Source organism: Micrasema longulum, unplaced genomic scaffold (genome assembly GCF_059751315.1).
Source record: "Micrasema longulum isolate JH-2025_06_02 unplaced genomic scaffold, ASM5975131v1 h1tg003662l, whole genome shotgun sequence".
Lineage (NCBI taxonomy): Eukaryota > Metazoa > Arthropoda > Insecta > Trichoptera > Brachycentridae > Micrasema > Micrasema longulum.
In genome coordinates this window covers 1-16,499 of record NW_028280695.1, presented here as the reverse complement: position 1 = coordinate 16,499, position 16,499 = coordinate 1, and the positions used below count along the sequence as shown (strand labels likewise).

Below are 16,499 nucleotides of genomic sequence, written 5' to 3'. Positions count from 1 at the left end.
ATAAATTCATAAGATTCAGTATAATTCCTTAGAATATGTTTATATATACTTTATACTTACTTTTTATTTTCTCAAACTGAACGGTTTGATTGGGTAGGAAGAAATTGCCTTAAGACAATATGCCCGCCCTTTTATGTATATTTAATGTATATGTATATAAAGTAAAGTGTTAAATAAATAAATAACTACAAATCAAAACACATTTAATATAAACTTTTTATTTTCAGCGAGTATAGAAAATCATCTTACAAATTTAATGATACGAGTACAATATGTATCTTATATTTTGAGCCTTCGCACATTACACAATTTTAACGTAGCAAACAATTATCCACCCTGTTGCTACTAAACTTCTTACATGTAAAATTAATAGCTACAACATTAATTATGTAAGGTGGCACAAGCGTCTTAATTGTTAAAAAGGTAATCTTTACCACACAGATACAAAATACATTATAGTATCATTAAGTGGATACTAACCTCTTCTATATTGTATTATGGAGTCATGGAAATGGCTTATCTTACATATAAATATAATTAAAAATGGACATAATCGAAAATAGTTTATCTAAAATTACAAATGAATATGAGTATAACTATTGATTATAGTCTTCTATCAGTACGGAATCACCATGATATGACATTTCACTCAAAATTTAAAATATGAAGTTATGTCCATCTACCTATTAACACACATAGTGTTAAATATTTTTTAAAGTACCTACTGACACAAAAACATACTTTTATTAATACCGGGGCTGCATTCAACGAGCGTGCATATGCTACCAAAAATTGGAGAATACTCATTTTTGCTATATAAAAAAGTTAGTATTTTAATTTTAACAATTATCATTCAATTTTGGTGGATCTCAATTAGATTCTTGCCTTAAGTTCCTTATAGTTTTAACCCATTTATTTCATTTTACTGGATTTAGGGAACGCAAAAATAATATTAATTCACATTTATTCTTTTTTTTAAACGTATTCCTATCTGTGCACCCCTGTAAGTAAGAAGAGCTTTGCAATTGTAGTTTGATGTTTTCAAAAAATGATATTTGTGTTTAAATATTAATTATTTTAAACTTTGTTGATCGCTCATGAGCAAATATTTACCAATGAAAAGTTTTACAAATCTAAAGGTTTTTACGCGCTTTCATGACACAAGCAGTCATTTAGGTTTTGGTTCTAAACATCACATCTGGCTGGCGGTAGAAGAACTAATAAATACGCTTTTGGAATGGCTGAGCGTTTGGGCATGTGTTAAGTGTCATCTTTTTTGAGGGCTCAGGGCATGTCTATGTGTGTCAATATGTAAATGGTTAGGTGTCATCATTTTTGAGGGCTCTGGGCACGTCTATGGGTGTAAATAGGTCGATGATTATGTCTCAATACTGGTGAAATTTTAATGAATAATGTTAAATTTTCACAAATTAATCAACGATAATACCCCACATTAATAGAACGCAAATTTGAAGGAAGATTTCTTGGCTGACTTCTTGTAAGATCTAGTTGTGATCTATAATTTTTTTCTTCTAAGCGATAATTTGACGGTTGGATGCTGGAATCGTATTGGCTTTGCTTCGGTTGATAAGTTGATGCCGTACTCGTTTGATACTTGGAGGCGTACTCCGACTGATATTTTGCTTTTGGTGGATCTTCTGGTTTTGTTTCTTGTTTGTGATGGTATACTGGTGATGCGGTTGTTTGCACTCTGTTGTCATAATTGGTTTGTTGAACTGGTTGATAGATTACTGGAATGCTGGTTTTCCTTGTAGATTCATAGCTTTCTCTCTGTTGTGGCTGGTACACCACCGGGCTACTTGATTGACCTCTTACATTATAACTTGTTTTTTCTTCAGGTTTACTTGTTTGTTCGTAGTTTATTTCTGGTTGATAAACAGCTTGATTAGCGCCTACTTGCCCTCTAGATTCATACCTAGTTTCTTGTTGTGGTTGATGCGAAACTGGAATGCTGGTTTTTTGGAAGTGTCTTTGCGGTTCTGTTTGATAGGCGGGTATTTTACTTGTAACCGGGCTTGTTTCCTGATTTGGTCGATATACGGGTGAAATACTACTGGTTTTTCCTCTTGTGTCAAAGTTTGTATACTGCGGAGGTCGCTGTCCATACGGACTGCTTGACTGATCCCTAGTAATGAATGTCTGTGGTTCTTCTGAACCAAAATTTGATCTGGAATTATACTGAATTCCAGAATCATTATCTGATTGGTAGTTTGATTCTTGTCCCGGTTTGTGAGCTGGACTGTTGTTCGCTGTGTCTTTCTGATTTGTTGAAGCTCTAACTGCTTGGTCAGCTTGGTAACCTGATTGTGCCGAAGTATCGTAGTTCGTTTGATCTTGTTGCCGACGTCGCTGGTCATCTATCTTCGGTCTGGAACTGTATTGGGATTTTGGTTTATTTGCTTGAGAGTCCACAAAGGCCGATCCAAAATCTGTAAGTAAACAGAAACACCGATGTTATGAAAGTTTTAGCTTTGAGGTGAATTTAAATTATCAATTTATTTTGCTTTTGTTCAACACAACAAAAACTTTATACTGGTATTATTGTAACTCATTATTTATTTATTTATTTCGACGGCTTACGTATACAAAATAAAATTTAAAAACAATTATAATAAAACAAAACACCTGAACACAGTATAAAAAATATAGATACATTAAATAAACTCAGCAGAAAATAAGGAAATATAAAGAAAAATTTAAAAAAAAATTATAACATAGGTAAGCAGCAAATTAACAATAAATAAAGGGTTTAAATTAAAAAGTATTGAAGTAACAGAGGCGATGTATCATAGCATAAATAGTAAAACAAGTATAACACTTAGTATATTTTTATAATTTAGAAAAGAAGTGATTAAAAAGTAATGATTTTAATTGCTATAAAGATAAATTAAATAAATCTAAGTGTCCATGTTTGTTTGCTAACATGTGGAACCGTGGAATGGGTGAGTATTTAGCATAGTTTAAACTATGCAAATCAACAGCAAAATAAGTATTTTGTCTCATTCCACGCTGTCTCATATAAAAATTCACTCAATTTAAAAGTTCGGGACTGTCAAGAACATTATTTAATAACTTGAAAAGCAGCACTAAATCTGAAATTTCCCTTCCATCATTAATACATGTTAATTTTAACTGCTTCATTAAACATTTTTAGTTGAGCTCTTCAATAGAAATGTTTAATTTGAAATTTATAAATCTTAAAAACTTGTGTTGGACCTTCTCCATACTGTTCATATGGGTAACATAATGAGGAGACCAAACTGAGGACCTTCTTAATATTACTATTATACCCATCATCTCCTTATTACATTCTAATAGACAGTTATCTTATTTTTTGTGTACCTGGCCATGTGCATTTAAGTAAATTGAGTTACATGATCGCCTTCTGGGGAACTGGTAACAAGACAGACATAACAAGAATACAAAGACAACAAAATAAAATTCTTAAACTAACATACCACCTACCCTACCTGACCTCTACGACTGAACTGTACAAAAAAACACACCAGTTTGACATAAACTACTTGACTAAAATTGAGACATAATATTAGTGAAAAATGCTGACATACACAAATATAACACTAGACAACAACAACACTATCATATTGAAAAAGCAAAGACAAACACAGGACAGTCAAAAATACTACATAATGGACTTAAACACTACAACGACTTACCTTACTACTTGAAAACTTTTACTGGAGGCAAATTTAAAATCAATCTGAAAAAGCACATGATGACTGAACTAACTAGACTAGACGAGACATAAAATGACTAGACAATATTAAATTTCTAATGTAACCCTAACGAGTTTTTTAAAATTGTAAATAAATAAAAAAAAATGTATTTATATATAATTGTCTACTAATACAATGAAATCACATTTTTTTAATAAAAAATGAAACATTAGCGTTCTTATAATTTACCCAAATATTTCAATTGCAACGCAATATAGCAACGCGTGTAATTATAAGTTAGTTTAATTCCTGACGATGGGGTAGTAACCTCAAAACCGGTCGAAGTGTAACTCAAAATTAATGTGGTTTATACAAATTTATAAACATATAAGTGTATTTTAATTTTTCCGAGTTGTTGGTAGACCGGGGTTCGATCCTCAGACTTCTGATCCATGAGTCTGTGACACTGGCCACAGGGCCAAAATTCAGTTCTTAAGTTCTATCTAAAGATATTAGCATTAAAATTGTTACATTGCTTTTCCCTTCATTAGCCATACCTGTATTAATTCTGAATAAATGCATAAAAAACTAATTTTAAAATAAGTATTTTTGCTTATTTAGTCTTTCTTAGTCACTAATACGTTTACAATTTATTTATGTTTATATCAATATGATGTTTTTAGACAGTGAATGTTTAGGAATATTTTTTCAGAATATTATTAGAAATATTTCTTATGCTGCATACTTTTTATTCTGATTAACTTAAGACTCGCTCGTTTTATCACAGTGTTTCAATGAAAAAATTCAGTAGTTTTAATATTTTTTTATGTTTTTTTATATGCTAAGTATCAAACTAAGCCAATTAAAATATAAATATACATATATTTATACCAGCGGACCCGACTTGCCTGCTATTATCTTGGAAAAAGACCTTTCATTGTTAAGTAGGTACCTAGGTACCTCTTTATGATACAATTCCAAAACTGAAAATAGGTTTTATTCAAATATAGAGTTTAAGTAGGTATCTAGGTACTTGTTTATGATTGAATTCCAAAACATAAAATAAATATTTTTTCAAATATGGCATTCTTTTTGCAAACGTCAAACTCCGGTCTTCTCACCAACAGAGGGGTGTACTTATGTAGGAAAACTATTTTTAAAAATGTGTTTAATTTAATATTATTTTAGTATTAACAAAAATCCAGGAAAAATAAATAAATGGGGAGAAATTATAAGGAATTTAATGAAAGGATCTGATTAAGATCCACAAAAAACAAACGCTGTTTGTAAACATTCAAAAACATATTTTTTTTATACACAAAAAAACAACATCTTTCCATTTTTTGTAAATCTATTCTTCTCAAATGCAACCTTGGTTGATCGATGAATAAAACATTTATGCTCCTTGCTTCTATTAGATTAAAAAAATTAATGTCTACGAAGACACAAAAACCGAATGTAAATCGGTTAAGCCGTTTAGGAAGAGGTCAGTGACATCACACGTATAGAGGAATAATATAGATTAAGATATATCGTATTATCAGCCCTTTTTTTAAGTTTTGTAATTTTAAGGTTACTCCGTGTATGAAGTCACAAGTTCTCTTCTGTGAATTCTTGGCTTACCGTAAACCAAAAATCTATCACAACACTATCATTGGTAGATTTGGAACAACTAGTGATGACTTTTGAAGTAGTTCATTTTTATCAATTTCTTCACACATTTTCGAGAAACTTTGCCATCCAATCAAATGCTTTAATTTTTACCAAGTGTAAGAAAACATTTTTCATATCCAATTTCTCATAGAACTGAACTTCGTCATTGTTATGTATTTGGTTGGAACAGAAAAAATAAGACTAAATGTCCAACCATCAATCATCTAATCAAAACGAAAGTTCCCTAGTGTCTCTGGGTATGAACTGAACAAATAATTTGTGCTAGCCTTTCCCATCAAAGATAAGTAGAGTTGCTTTTCTAACACTTGGTGGTGTAATTGTCATATGTAGCACTAACAATCCTTTCACTGTGACTTGATAAAATTAAAGTGTAATTTTATAACTTAGAAATCATCATCATTCCATGTCCGCTCCCTAGTTGGAGCATATGGTATCTACAGAGAGGCTCCATTCATCTCTATCGGTTGCCAACTCCTTTGCGTCCTCCCAGGTCAGGTTCTCGACCAAAGTTCTGACATACACCCGTTTAGTTTTACGATATCAGTAATTATATATGTACTCGTATGTTCATTATTCTATTTTTGTACCTTTTACATTATTTTTATATAACTTTTTTCTTTTCTTATTCTTTAAATTTAAATTGATCTTGTTTCTATTTACTTTATTTTTATGACTGTATATAAGTATTTGTATTTTTATTTTATTGCAACTTCTAAGTGCCTAACAATTGTTAATTGCTTTTGTTTTGATACCGATAATGTACTTAATCAATAGCTTACACCACTGTAGAAAAATTTTATTGACTGTTTTCACAATTTTCGTTCATATGTATTCTTATTTCAAAGTAAAAACTGTTGTTTTTTTCCCAAATAAAAATAAATAAATAAATAAACTGCCAAAAAACAGTCAGCAGTGGACGTCCAGGACGTCTAGAACCTGATGCCTTGTAAAGTAGGCAAGCGTGGTTAAGGCTCTCAGGAGGCATTTTCAGGATATGGCCTAGCCAACTGTATCTATAGAAGAATATTTTTTTTAAATAAAGATAATAGTTTAAATTGATGTTAAGCTTATATAAAATACAACAGTGAAAGTAGATTTCTGATTGAGGAAGTACGTCAATTTGCCAAACACATAGTGAAAAAGGGAATGAAAGCGGTAGGGTTAAGTTAAATTAAAATCGCACTTTATCAACTCAATTGACAAGAAAACATATTTTTTAGTATAAAATAATTTTATAGGAAGACCAAGTGGGATGATCGTTTTCACTGCATCAAAATAATAACTATTGTATCCAGTTCCTCATGTACCATAAGATGTAAGTGAATGAGCACTTACACATTAAATACTTACATATTTATATGAATTTACAATTTAATATTTTAATATAGTAGGTATCATTTCAATTCGTGGTTCAAGGTAGAATGCTGAACACAGAACGTAGGTGTTCACTTAAACCTGCCAATCTCTTTAGATAGCCAAATATTTTTTTTATTTGAGTTTAGATACACACACAGATATGTTAATTAAACATATTTATTTATTTGATAATGAGGAAGTTCAGTGGTTTTTTTCAAATTTTTTATTTGTTAATAGACTGTTAAACTAAATCAAAAAAAATATTTTTTTATTTTTACATATCGTATTATCGGCGCTACGATTTTTTAAAGTTTTGTATTTCTGAAATAACTCCGCGTGTGACATCAGAGGTTCATTTCCGCTTATTCTCATTCAGTTCTTCCTATTGGTCCAGAAGCGACAAGCAGACCGGAAATCTTCCATAGCTCTCAGATCATAGGTTAATTCACATGAACCAGTGACGTCATTTAAAGTAGTGCGTTTTTATCAAAATATTTTTTATTATTTTTTCTGTACATTTTCAAGAAACTTTGACTTACAATTTAATGCTCTAATTTTTACCCCGCGGAAGAAAACATTTTTTGTATCCAATTTCCCGTAGGGCTGAAGTTCCTCATTGTAGTATGCATTACTTTATGGGCTGTTAAACCCATCGCGCAATGCAGACTGTAAATATAAGTTAGAAGTTAATGATTAGAAAATAGAAAGCTGTGAAACTGCCTATATGTACAGAAAAATAAATCCATATTATCCACAGAAGCCGTATTCAGCAAGCAAATTACCCTGAATGGGTGAATTCTAACTGGCATTTGTACGGCTTCTGGGTGCATAAAACAGGGCATGAGATTTCGCGTTAGTATAATTATTGGGAGCATAAAATCTGATCTCTTTCAGTATATTAGCCATATTGCATTTTGGCTGAACAAGCAAGCTACATTAAATGCTATATTATGTTTTCATACATTTCAGTTGACCCGATGATCAACCATAATATTTGTATGGATGCAAGTCGTGCATTATTGTTCTTTTAAGTTCTTTTACCATCGCTTGAGGCATGTCGTTGATGGTGTCATGCAGCAAATCTGTACTCCAATATTATCAAATATTGTGAGAGCTAATTGCGTGGAATCTCCAAGTTTTAATAGTGAGCTTAATGTTTTGGAAGAGTGGAAGATGTATTTTATGAAAAATTGATGGAATATTTGGAACGATTAAACCAAACCTACTCTAACCCTCTTTACCAAACATCTAAAATATTCGCCAATTTACTATGGGTTAACGTGGCTGAGCAAAATGTTAACAAGAAAGCTGCACGATAGAAGAGCTTTTTTAAAATGTGGAACTGTTTTGTAATTTTTCTAGCCAATAATGTAATCTGGTTAAAAAGAAAATATGTCAGATATACATATATAAATAATGTAGTCATCTCGCGTTTGAAAAATATATGTTGATGTTGTTTCCATTTATAAATTATTGAATCCTCAATTAGGTAGCATTAGATAACTCTATACATACCCCTATAAAAGTTTTTTTCTAGCTAGAAAACTCTGGTATGATTTTCCTTATAGATCCATTATTACAAAAAACAAAAGATTAGCAGTTACTTGATTAAATATTATAAAATGTGAAAATTGAACTCTCTTGTCTCTCTCACATAAATAAGTTTGTTCAATAAACCTTAACGAAGCTTGTCTAATTTCCAAAATGTCACTTTCTCGCATCCTGGATGCTCACTGCTGCCAGTTCATATTATCTGAACTACGGTACACAGACCCGGCTAGGAAAGACATAAATTATTTATATGGTCTTGACTACTGTTAGTTTTTTTTTTTTTTTAACATGATTTTATTTGTTATGTCAAGCATATTTCTATATTGACATGTATTTTTGTAGATGTGTACATCGTAGTAGGAATGGTTGACGACAGAAACTACAAAAGTCGCCAAAGAGACACTTAGATGGACCAAGTGCTCAGGAATGTGCGCTGTAGCAGCTACACGAATATGAAAAGACTGAAAAGGACAGGAATAAGTGGAGTGAACTAGTGAGGCTAGTTGCAGATCAATCCCCAAGATTGAGACCCAGGAGAGAGAGGTACTTAATGTTCATTATTTTCATAGTTTATAATACAAATGCACTTAACGCACATAATTTTTTAATATGGATGCTAGTGTTCCTTGGTCATTCTGTGCACATACAGATAAAGAATACAGATGTGTAAAATAAAACTAGAATCTTGAACGAGTGCTCTTAACTCAGTTGTATTGTTTCAATGCCATGTAATTATGCTTTATTTTTTTTAATACTCTGTTTTACCTCTTATGTATATTGTAAAAAAAAAAAAAAGATTTGAACTGCAAACGTCTATTGAGTTAAATCCTTATGTCAGAATGTTTTATTACATCTTATGATCCAGAATTGTGGTTTAATGCCTTTGACCTGAACACGGTTGATATGGTAATAATTTGTGGGGTAATTACTACAACGAGGAACTTCAAATCTGTTGCAACAGAGAGAGAAAACATTTTTGAGAAGGGAATATGTCAATCTAGGCATTCACAGGGCCCATGACCCGTCATTTGAACATACTCAAAACATTGTTGGAGGAACTTCAAAATCAGAATTTTTGAGTTACCCACTAAAAACACAAATGCATTTGTGTTTTTAGTGGGTGTTTTTAGTATCTTCCTCCATGAATGCTACAAATAGACAAGTCATGCATTTAAATCATCATCATATTATGTTTTTTATGAATCGCGACAGTAAAAAATTATGTTTTTAGCCGGTAACTCACAAATGCTGATTTTATGGTTACCTAGTTGTAGTAATTACCCAGCAAATCATAAAATAAACTACTGTATGAAGCATTTATAATCTAATTCCCATATAATAAGCTATTAGTATCCAGAGACTGTTCTGCCATCGAGCGTAGTATGATATTAAGCAAGTAAATATATCAAGGAAAGCACCAAATTCACTAACATATTAAAAATACTTATTCAAAGGTAGAAAGACACAGTATGTATTTGAGATATTAAGAAACATACTGGGTTTTTTAGAATATGTATAAATACCATACAAGTAAGTCATTATTTTTAGATATTTTTTTTTAACAGAGATGACATTGTAGAGAATATGGAAGTCTGTGCATTTACAAAGCTTTTGATCTGTCATCAGCTGAATTAAGCGATCACTTTGCACACTGCGTAATCATCACCGTTCTGCCTATAGATAGTTGACTTACACATTCACATAGAGAATTTTTCTATTCTCTATGCATTGACTGTCTCCAGGTGGGTGAAGAATACAGTTGTGTATGAAATAGAACCAGAATCCTGGATGAGTGTTTTTGGCTCGTCAGCTACTCTCAACTCTACTCTCGAAATCGACTGAAGAGAAACTCACCTCGTAGTAGTGGACGACTTGTTTGCCTGTCATGCTTGAATTTCCGGTTTCGATTCCTGTGGTGGAATTCTGAACGTAAAAGCGCTCGTAGAAAACACATTTCAAACGCGTACTTACGTACTAAATACACGCTTACAGAGTGATCTCTTCGTACGCAATTCTATTCGTAATTCCAGGCCTGGTAAGGTCGATGTGAAATATTGTTTTAAAATTACTTTTAGAACTTAAAAGTATTGAAAATGTAAATTTATTCAAATCCTAATGAAATATTTGTATGAAACCCACTCTATCTTAATTTCCATGCTGTATTGATCGATTTATTTTTATAAATATTACAAAAAAATGTAAAATATAAATAATTGTAAAACAAACTCCCTCTCTAAACACAAACATCTTGCTTCATTAAAAAGGTAAAAACGTTAAATATACTAATCTATTTATGTGTGAAAAAATTTACAAACTTTATTGATTAAATAAACTTTAAAAAGAAGTGGTAAGGTAAGAGAAAGTCACTACAATATTTCATCATGGCTGGACTGAAGCCCGAAGTGTGAGACTCATCACATTACCTTCATGTTTCAAATGATCAACATAAAATGTTGCGTTAATCACTTTATTAAAAATTTTAGTTCATTTATAAATAACAATTATAATACTTAGCAATTTTTTTTAATTTACACTCGATTCATACAGCAGCGAAGGAAATAGCGTGTTAGTGTATCTGTTGCTGCCAAATCGTTAAATTAGCCATGCGTTTGGACAGCTAGGCTGTTCATGAAATACTAATATTCAATTAAAGGGCTAGGCCGATCGTTGAACAAATTTAGATAGCTCAACGTTCAACGTGTTGGATGGTTGACAACTAGCCCTTTGGAAAAGGCTAAACCAAAGGCCGCTTAGTTATATTAGGGTAGGTTGGATTAAGTTAAAGTGAAAAACCTAATTTATTTTATAATGAAACTTAATCCAACCTATCCTAATCTAACCTAACTTCACATAACAAAATTTATTTTAAAAATTAAACAATTATTATTTTTGTATTGAAATTAAAGAAGCTAAGCAACGTTCAGCCCTTTTATTAAATGTTGCTTTCAACATTTTGGCGAAGCGCTCGTTGGCCATTAAATTGAATGCCGGCATTTAATGGACAGCCGAGATGTTCGATTGAGTGGCTGATTTAACTTTTTGGCGGCGACATATTAAACAGAACATTATGTCATGTTTAGTTCGATAGATAATGGATGATCGGAGTTAGAGATTCTTCAAAATATCCTAATCTTTATTGTAAATAATGTTAGTAAAGATGATAGAATTCCATGAATATATAATATTTGTAAACCCAGAGAGAAGTATGAGTTTAGAAAATGTTATGAGAAGGAAGAAAACACAAAAACCACTGAATACCATAAAATACTTTTTATTTAAAAAATGTTATAACTAGATCACAGGGGTATTCTCACGGAATTAATAATATAATATTTAAATTCTATTAATATAAGAAAATCAAAGCATACATATATTTACTATCTACGTTTACATAATAAAGTTCAATTCATTCATCAATCGATTAATCAAAGTTCAACATGTATAATAAAGATAACTTATATTTACAAAATACATTATAACATCACTATCATAAAAAGGAAGTTCAATGCTATGGGAAATTGGTCAAAAAAAATGATTTCTACGCGCGGTATACATTAGATTGCAAAATTTCTGGAAAATCTACGGAAAAATCAATTAAAATGATTTAAACAAAAATGAACTATTTTACGTAGGTAAATAGGGTAAAGTCACAAATTCATTTGAATCTCCGGCAAATACTTGTGATACCACGGCCGGAAAAATTTCTAAATTACAACTCTTAATAAAACCACAGCGTTAAAAATATGATGAATAAAAATATTTTAAAAGATTTTTTTAGCTAAGTTTGATCATCTGCTATTTTTTTTTAAACTTTTTAACTATTTTTAACAAAAAATAAATAAAAATAATTCTTGATTTTATATTTTTTTGCAATTAATCTTAAAACAGTTTTTTTTTCAATTTTTTTATTTTTTGTTTATTAAAATACTTTTGTTTATTAAAATACTAACGTCAGGTTTCTGGAACATGTTGATAATGACTTTTTTTTAATGAGATGTCTTCACAACTGGCATAAAATAATCATCGCTTAAAAAGTAAATAAAAATATTTCAAATTTGATAAATACCGAACAGAATATTTTGTAATATTAAACAGACAGTTTTATTTTAATTGTTGATTTTTGATGAGCTTTTAAATTTAAAAGTGCAATATCTTACAACTAATAAACTCTTAGTCACCAGCTTGATCCAGAAACCTGAAGAATGTGGTAAATCAAATGTGATAGAAAGTAAAATAGACAGGTCAAGTTGGACAGAGTCAGATTTGTCTAGGACCTCTAATCTGGAATTTATGGTACTTTGACGGTACCGCAGGTTGAAACTTATATGTCACATTTTCTTACTATTATATAAGTACCCTGGAACCTCTTTTAACACAGTTTCAAAATAGCATTAATTAAACTATTTAATGTTATGTATTTATTTTAGATAGTTGTACAAATAAAATTTGAACAATGCGTAATAAATAGTAATACTACTTGTTTTTGCAATTCCCTACATTGCTCTTTAACTTACTAGGCCCAGAGAGGTATGCGTAAGGGAAGGGCGAAAGTGAATAATAGTATTTGTTGGGATTTTTTAAAGTATTTTGTTTCCAACTGTTTTTTTCAAATACTAAAATAGTTTTTCTGCAAAGAAACCTTCCACTTTTGTTTTTTTTTTTAGTTCACTTTTTTACACGATAATGCGCAGAATGTATCTTCCATGTAAAAATAGGTTCCAGTGTACTCAAAACTTTGTATTTTCAGTTATAATGAAACGAATAATTAAATTTATGAATGATAGAAATCAGTGCCTTAAGCATTTGGCTACATTTGATATAATCCCAATGATTATGATTATATGAATCTACACAATATCCATTATGACAACTTGTAATGATGTTAGATTGCAAAACCCATGTTTGATAAATGAACGTATTTATTTAATCTGCCGTCCATTTATTAACACACTTTATTTGTGGACAAGGAAGTTTAGTGCTACAGAAAATTAAATGTAAAAATGTTTTCTTACTGTAGAGCGAAGTTTCTAAAAAATGCATTCAAAAAATCATAAAAATGAACTACTTTGAACGACGGTACTAGTTCTTCTAAATCAACAGACGATAGAGAGTTGTGATAGATTTCCGGTTTACGGGAAGCCAACCCACCAATCAAGACAACTCACTGAATAGAAATAGTGACATCACGTGGGGATTAATTAAAAAAATACAATGCTTAAAAAAATAATATCGATGATACGATACATAAAAAAAAAGTTTGGCTTAGTTTGATAGTCTAATAAGACGATATATACAATTTTTTTAAAACCATTGAACTTCCTCATAATGATTTTCAAAATCAAAAATAAATCAGAAAATATGTTTATAGTAAAAATCTCATGTCTCGGGCCTTTTTAAAAGTTTATATTAAAATTTGTCAACAGTATAATGTCCGTCAGTCTATGTAGATATTCAATTTTAAAATTAAGATTCATTAATAATTTAAATATTATTCCTATCTACACACTTCTACCAAATTATGCCTATTTCTTGTACATATTTCAACGCGCCTAAATCTCTGAAGACTGTGCAAAAAACTGTGACTCCCATGTGCAAAAAAACATTCAAATCGTATTTTTAACCAGGTTTTTAAAAATGTATCATAGGTTTTTAATTGAGTGGAACTTGTAAAAACATACTCTGATGAATCCTTTAAAAAACGTTTTTTCAAGAATCAGGAATATTGCTAAGCGACAGTCTCTCATCTCAAAAAGAAAGTCTTAAGAATCAAAAACTAAAAAATTATTCATAATCAATTTTATATCAAATTTGGTAAAAAGGAACTTATTGGATTTATAAAACTCCATAGGATGGAAATTCATGCATATTTGGTTACTTTTTTTAATTTTTAAATTCAGTGATAATCTAAAAGCTATAAATGATAGTTAATTATTCTTCAAAATGTCTTTAACACTTTGATAGAACTTTTATTAGTATTTATCAAATGTAACTTTTTTTTAAAACCTATAAAATAGACAGTTGCATACGTATAGATAATATAAATTTAAGACACTGGGAAATGTAAAATATTTCATGTACAGTTAATGTTATTATATATATTATTAAGGCGATAGGCTAATGCTATATTAAATTGGATTTTTTTACACAATGATATCACTAATTAATCAATTTGTATTGGTATAAAATACTTTGTTCTAAATCGGATTTAGATTTTCAATTCTGGAAAATTAATAAAGAGTCTTCTCTCTGAGTACTAGAATAGTTAGGATTTATAAGCGGGGATGAACCCATGTTGCGATGATTAGCGTCGACAGAATATTGAGATGATGGTGTGTTAGAAAGGGCAAGAACATTTGTATACGCGTCTGTCGCCCGCTTACCTGCATTGACATTAGAACCCGAGGGATTGTAGGTGCTTGGCTGCACAGCTGGTCTCACATTTCCTTGAGGCTCGTATGATCCTTGAAAAGTACTAGCTGGTCTGGTGGAAGCTTCGGGAGTTGGATTGCGACCTCTTTGGTTAGCTGTATTTTGATTGCCATTTCCTGTCGGAATATTCGTGTTTTTATTAGCTTGAACTTTGGGACGGTGAGTAGTTCTCATAACTGGTCGCTCAACGAGATCTGGCTGGTTGACCCGTCCTCCGAAAAGTATAGCTCCTGTGGTGTTATCTCGAATGAAGAAGAGGAATGGATGGTTGATATTCATGATTTCGGTTGAAGTTCCCATGAGAGGAACGACCATTGCTCCGGTAACCGCTGCAGCAGTAGCCCCCTTTTCATTCACTTCGATAAATGTCTTATGGATCACTTGGTTGACCTGGGGGCTTTGTCCGAGTTCATTTACTAATCCAGATAAGTTTGCTGCTGGAGAAAACAGCTCATTGATTCCAACCTAAAAGACAAATAAAATCAATTCATATACATATTTTGTAAACAATGACATAAAATGATAAAATGGTCATCTTGTCCATCCATTATGTATTAGAATATTCTCAGCAAAAAACAATAATCCCATGAAAATTTACATTTAAAATAAAATAATTGCTTACCTTCTTAAGAACATCAATGAGTTCTGTCTCAAAATTAATCTTAAATTTGGGCATAGTCAATTGAACGTCACTTTTCTGCAGTTTATTCACTATGTCTTCAATTTTCACATGTCTTAAATCTTTAACTACTAATCTACATCTCCAACTTCCTTCGGTAATAAGATCAGCATGGAGAATTTATCACCCTGAAAAAAATGTCTTGAATATTATGTATCAGCCCATATAATATGTATTCTTAGTATAGAATAATTCGGTTCATATTAGGCATGGGTAACTCAAGATTATTTTTTAAGCTGCATGACAGCATTTTTAACCGGCTCGCAAGTCAGCTCACATTATTTCACACCGTTCCCCTAAAATAAATGTATGGTTCACAGAATGACCGATAATACGCTGAGTCAGCTGACCTGATATTTAATTTTCTGTAAAGCGTTATGTACACGTACAATTTAAACAAAACTCACAATGTACCCCTGTGAGTTGTGAGCCACCTATTAGAAATTTAAGCTTCAGCTCAATAGCTCAAAGCGTTCAAATTGTCTTTTTTAAAATTGAGTTACCCATACCAGTTCATATTGCATTTTGATGTTTTTTTATTATTGAAAGAAATAAACATTTGACCAGATTTTTTATGTAAAACTTAAGCTATGGTTGCTAAGAAAGTGGTGCCGTTATCTAGTGCCAAGATAATTCTGTGATGCGGTGGGCTTAACAAGACGGACGTCTTTGCAGTGACCAGAGATGTCAACTTTAAAAGAGCGGTGTCCATTATCTAGCTACTTTGTTTATACAACTGAACTGTACTGCTGTGATAAATGGACAATCTAGACATACTTAGCGTTATTAGTAAATATATTTGAAAGATGATTCCGATGATTCTCCATCGGAAGACAAAAACTATTGTTTTGAAGATAGTGAGATATTTTTAAATTGTGCTACAAAGTGTATTTTTCACAATTTTTTTTTGAATTTTGAATCAATCAAAATTTTGACATTTTTAACCGTTCAAATGGCGTTTGCACTCATTTTCTGACACCAAAATGTTCTCTGCTACACGAGAAAAATGTTCCAAACTGTTTGTACCCCTATGATGGCTATTCAGGGAATGACCGCCTCTATGGTTGATTTTCTGCTCACAATCAACGCTCTCTAGGAAACCTGAGCTATCA

The 16,499-nt window shown here is 31.2% G+C and overlaps 1 protein-coding gene across 1 annotated transcript; it reads right to left on the bottom strand.

The window, feature by feature from the left end:
* Positions 1-202: 202 nt before the first annotated feature.
* LOC148270628 (uncharacterized) lies at positions 203-15,517 on the bottom strand. Its single transcript, XM_088242336.1, has 3 exons — positions 15,331-15,517; positions 14,660-15,173; positions 203-2,450 (listed from the first exon to the last, which is right to left on the bottom strand). The coding sequence occupies exons 1-3, from the start codon at positions 15,382-15,384 to the stop codon at positions 1,435-1,437; spliced, it is 1,584 nt and encodes a 527-aa protein (XP_088098462.1). The 5' UTR covers positions 15,385-15,517; the 3' UTR covers positions 203-1,434.
* Positions 15,518-16,499: the final 982 nt, after the last annotated feature.

Excerpts from the sequence above, each read along its gene's own strand:
- LOC148270628 (XM_088242336.1), bottom strand. The coding sequence starts at position 15,384 with ATGCCCAAATTTAAGATTAATTTTGAGACAGAACTCATTGATGTTCTT. Across the intron at positions 15,174-15,330 it reads TCATTGATGTTCTTAAGAAG|GTTGGAATCAATGAGCTGTT; the intron begins GTAAGCAATTAT and ends TTTGTCTTTTAG. Across the intron at positions 2,451-14,659 it reads GGGTTCTAATGTCAATGCAG|ATTTTGGATCGGCCTTTGTG; the intron begins GTAAGCGGGCGA and ends GTTTACTTACAG.